The sequence below is a fragment of the Cibotium barometz genome, chromosome 57, assembly GCF_041138505.1.
Source record: "Cibotium barometz isolate CiBa-2024 chromosome 57, ASM4113850v1, whole genome shotgun sequence".
NCBI classification, from domain to species: domain Eukaryota; kingdom Viridiplantae; phylum Streptophyta; class Polypodiopsida; order Cyatheales; family Cibotiaceae; genus Cibotium; species Cibotium barometz.
In genome coordinates, this window is record NC_141102.1 from 28,722,935 (window position 1) to 28,728,101 (window position 5,167).

Consider the following 5,167-nt stretch of genomic DNA (forward strand, 5'->3'; position numbering starts at 1 on the left):
ACGTGTGTGTGTGTGTGTGTGTGTGTGTGTGTGTGTGTGAGAGAGAGAGAGAGAGAGAGAGAGATAGAGAGAGGCTTCGAGGAAGCTACTGGCTGCGTGATTGGGCGGCCTCCAGGCAAGGCCCAAGAAGCCACACACACACACAGAGAGAGAGAGAGAGAGAGAGAGAGGCTTCGAGGAAGCTACTGGCTGCGTGATTGGGCGGCCTCCAGGCAAGGCCCAAGAAGCCGCAGCGAAGTTTCACAAAACTGAAACGCATTGAAATTTGCGCAGCAGACAGCAAGCCCTTCTGTTCTCTCTTGTGTCTCCTATCCTCTCCAGCTCCCTAACAGCTCCCTTACAATTTCATTAACCCTTGCAAAGCTTTGATTTGATCTTCAATTTTGAGCTTCCCTTAATCTTTTCCTAACGGAAGATGATGCATTTCCCTTGCTGCCAAATAATTAACCCTACCACGTCATACTTGCCTGATCTGGTCTCTCCTTCCACTTGTAGGAGCTGCTTTGAAGAGCAGCATTCCTCTACACTCTCAGCCCTTTGCTTTGATGATGATGGCCAATCCATTAATTTTGATGACATTATGCCCAGTGAAATGTCAGCAATCGTGCCACTAGATTACTTATGGGATGATGATGGTTGGCATCCTTCAGTTGATGAAACCACCCCATTTGCCCATGGTGATGAAGAGATGGCAGCACTTCACATGTGGGATAACTGGCTGTACTCATCCACATCAATGTCGCCAGGGGATGGTTCCTGCAGCTTCTACGGTACTCCGGCGACAACTCCGACGACTCATTCAAGTACTCCGGCAACGGCTAACTTGTACATGCAAGCATCTCCCTGCTCTGAAGCATCCTCCTTAATTACAAGTGCAGCCAGCCGGCCACCGCAGCTGGATTTGGAAGATTGCAACAATGCTCTAGGGTTATAAGCGCCCCCCTCAGCTTCTTAATCACTTAATCAAGCAAAGCAGACAGCTTAATTCAATTTTAATCAAATCATCTAATTGCTTCATAGAATCTCTTGTGCAGGAGCTCCACCACAAACGTTAATCAGGAGGTTGAAAACACAGACGCGGTGGCATTTGAAGTGGAATGCGACACTCCTGGGCTGCACGACGGCTACGTGTGGCGCAAATATGGCCAGAAAAACATCAAGGGCAGAAGGTTCCCTCGGTGAGATTCTCGAAGTCAACTCTTAATACTCGAATTAGTCCAACCTAATTATCAACTAATCGCTTCAATTAGTTGCTTCTTATCGAATCCTTATGTGCCTGCGTAGGAGCTACTACCGGTGTGCTCAAACGGGCTGCCCCATCAGAAAGCAAACAGAAAGCTCATCGGAGAAGGAAGGCTATGTGTTGATTACATACATCGGCAAGCACAACCACTAACACTGTAACTAAAAGCCCAATTAATGAAGATTAACACCCATAATTTGTGTGGATTAAGATAACACTAGGCCCACCATTTTGTACAGTATTTTGGAGCCATCCAAAATCCCAATCTACAAATCTTGTACACTCTTCTAGCGCTAGTCAGCCCTGCTCTGTAAGCCTTTCCATCAGCAAGAGGCATGGTTTGCATATAAATCAACTATATTAATAAATTATTGTGCAAAAAAAAGAAAAAAAAAGAAAAAGAAAAATCATTCTTTTATCCAAGAGTTGAAATTCTACTTTTAGACACCCCTAACAACCTTTAACCAACTTTGTCTATGGAACTTTCACATACCTGTGTATGTGTGTGCGCATACGTGTACATGTGTTCTTACGTCGTACATGTGTGCATGTGCATGTGCACGTGCCATATAATATACAAGCTTGAGGGGTATTTTAAAACCCTCTTTATAAATTTAAAGCTTATCAAAGTATCCCTTATTTATGATTAAAAAAAACTTTTCCAGCTTGAAAAACCCTCTCGTGTATGTCAATTCTTTGTAACTCCATAAGAAAATAAGGAGTCACTTTATTGAGCTCACATACTATATTACATATATTTAGGTGTTACTTCAAGTCCAAGGGACTTGGCTACTAAATAAAATGGCTGAAAACATGTGTAGACATTGGTGGCTACATATGTAGAAATTAGTGACTAGAAACATTTGTGGACACAAGTGCCTTTACATATCCACCTAAACTCATGTAAGCCTATAAGGTGGATCCTTCTCTTGTTGGTAATGTTCACCGATATATAAGTCTACCACATGTGATCATTAAGAGGGCTTTTTTAAGTCAAGATTTTGAGAAAAATCATAGAAATCTACTTATATAAGGGGGTTTTTAATGGCATTTTTTAAAAAAACTATAAATTTATTTTTTAAAAAAAGGGGGTCATTATATTCAGACAAAATTCACAGAAAAGGGTACCTTTCAATACCCTTTGAATGCATGTTGTATGTAGGTCTTCCTAAAGTACACCCCCCAATAATATCCCTAGTCATTCATGTATGTAAGGGTCATATAGTCTAAGGTTAAAATTCTTTAATGGTATATGGATTCACCCAGGGAATCCATGAGTTGTACTAGGAGCCAGGAGCATTGAATGAGTATGGTGGCTTAACTTTTAGGGGCCTAGATTCTGAGGAGAGAATGTAGGAGATGATTAAGGAGGTGTATGGCTTCATCAATGATATATTTTTTATGCTTGTATTGAACCTATATAAGAGGCACCCTCTAATATGATTTATTTTTAGATACCCTTGCCAACTTTTAACGAACCTTGTCTAGGGACCTTTCACACTTACAACCTCATGGCAAAGTTAATTACAAAGCTAAAAGTTGTGTCAGATACCCTTATCAACCTTTAACCAACTTTGTCTAGGTTGGAGGTCTGACCTAAGAGGACAATTTGAGTAGGTAGCTGGATTGAATAGGGAGGTTGTGCATGCACCATATAATACATAAGCTTGAGGGGTACTTTAATACACCTTCTATAAATTTAAAGCTCATGAAAGTATCCCTTCTTTATGATTTTTTTAATAAATAAGCTTGAGGGGTACTTAATACCCCTTCTATAAATTTAAAGCTCATCAAAGTATCCCTCTCTATGAATTTTTTAATACATAAGCTTGAAGGGGTACTTTAATACCCTTTCTATAAACTTAGAGTTCATCAAAGTATACCTTCTCTGTGATTTTTTTAAACTATTCGTGGTTTAGATAACCCTATGATGTATGTAAATTGTTTTTTACTCCATACAAAAATAAAGAGTCTCTTGATTGAGCTCACATGCTATATATTATATATTTAGGTATTACTTCAAGTCCAAGGGACTTGGCTACTAAATAAAATGGCTAGAAACATGTGTAGACATTGGTGGCTACATATGTAGAAACTGGACTAGAAACAGTTGTGGACACAAGCTCCTTCACATATCCACATAAACTAATGTAAGACTATAAGGTGGATCCTTCTCTTCATGCTACAACCATTGGAGATTCTATAGTTTATAATGATTCTAGAAAGAAAATTACTTTTCACAACCTAGTGCAAAAGTCGTCACAAAATGAATGACATGTCCTAACCATACATCGAAAATTGATTTATTTATTTTTTTGTGGTCAAGCTTTATAAATCAAGAAATATGGCACACGAGTACCTTTATATCAACAATATCAAAAGTGTAAAAGTATTCAAACTATCTTGATTGAGACCTATAATAAAGGAACAAGGAGACCATGGATGACGTCCTAACCATACATCGAAAAGTGATTTATTTATTTTTTGTGGTCAAGCTTTATAAATCAAGAAATATGGCACACGAGTACCTTTATATCAACAATATCAAAAGTGTAAAAGTATTCAAACTATCTTGATTGAGACCTATAATAAAGGAACAAGGAGACCATGGAACTTTTCTTAATTGCCTTACCACATGAAATGGGATAGTATAAATCACAATGAGACTATAAGATATAAATTCATGCATAGTATAAATTACAATGAGACTATAATAAGAAAGGAATCCATGCATACTTATTACTACCAAAAAATAAATTAATAAATTGTTTCTAATAACGGAAGACAAATTGAATTTTGTCTTTATTATTCTTTATGATGGGAGTGGAACAATAGAAACATGGAACTTTCAAATAAATAAATTATTCATTTAGATCCAAGTCTCTGAATCTCCAACCAAATCATTTCAAGCTATGAATAAAAGTTGCACCATGCAAAAAGTCTCATATATTAGGGGTATTGAATCCAATAGAATTGGAAAAGATATACTATAAAATCAAGAGTTGAAAGCTTCAAACATAGACATGTTAGGAATATAAAAAGACTTTGATAACAATAATACTTTTAAATTTGAGTATGGATTTTCGAAACATTAGTGAGAGAGGTGGGGAAAGTAGAGTTATGAGGACTTTAATATAAGAAAATAATAATAAAGGTTAGATCCCTTGGTAAAATAAACCTTCAAAAAACTTAGATTTTTAAAAAAGTGTTAGTAGCATGTAAGTAAGAGAGTATGTAAAAATATGTGTAGGATGGATTGTGTGAATAGGACAGAGTGGGATTTTATGTGAGTGTGTGTGTGTGTTAGTAGCACGTAAGTAAGAGAGTATGCAAAAATATGTGTGTAGGAGGGATTGTGTGAGCAGGAGAGAGAGAGAGAGGGATTTTGTGTGTGTGTGTTACATGTGTATATCAATATACAAAAGCAATTCGGTAACGTCAAAAGTGTGTGTGAGTAGGAGAGAGGGCTGTTGCAAGATCAGGGTGTCCAGTTTTGTCCAGTTTATGCTGGACTACTGGACTGGGACAATGCTTGGAGACCAATTTTGGGGGGGCAAGGTACTTCAAATGAGATCAAGCAACTAATAGAAAATATACATGCACTCAAATTAACCAAATATAACTTAAATTAATACAAATTAGTCTAATTAATCAAAAAATATGATGAAATGATTTCAAAATGATATTTCCATGTTTAGAGTGATCCAATTTTTTTTTCATAGATGCACCATTACAAGTACACTACTCCCTATAGGTTTTAGATAATTTACATCAAAATGTAATTTTCCTAATTAGATTATTAATATTTATAGGCCTTCTGATAGCCTAGAAGAATTTTGGAAAAGAGATCATCATTAAAATTCCAACCATAATTTGGATTTGCAATTTTGACTAACCATCACATTCTACTAATGTCTCGCTATC

The 5,167-nt window shown here is 36.9% G+C and overlaps 1 protein-coding gene across 1 annotated transcript; it reads left to right on the forward strand.

Annotated features, from left to right (window-relative positions):
- Window positions 1-284: 284 nt before the first annotated feature.
- Window positions 285-1,593, forward strand: LOC147606628 (uncharacterized). Its single transcript, XM_086792153.1, has 3 exons — window positions 285-927; window positions 1,035-1,178; window positions 1,285-1,593. The coding sequence occupies exons 1-3, from the start codon at window positions 416-418 to the stop codon at window positions 1,394-1,396; spliced, it is 768 nt and encodes a 255-aa protein (XP_086648279.1). The 5' UTR covers window positions 285-415; the 3' UTR covers window positions 1,397-1,593.
- The last annotated feature ends 3,574 nt before the right edge of the window (window positions 1,594-5,167 follow it).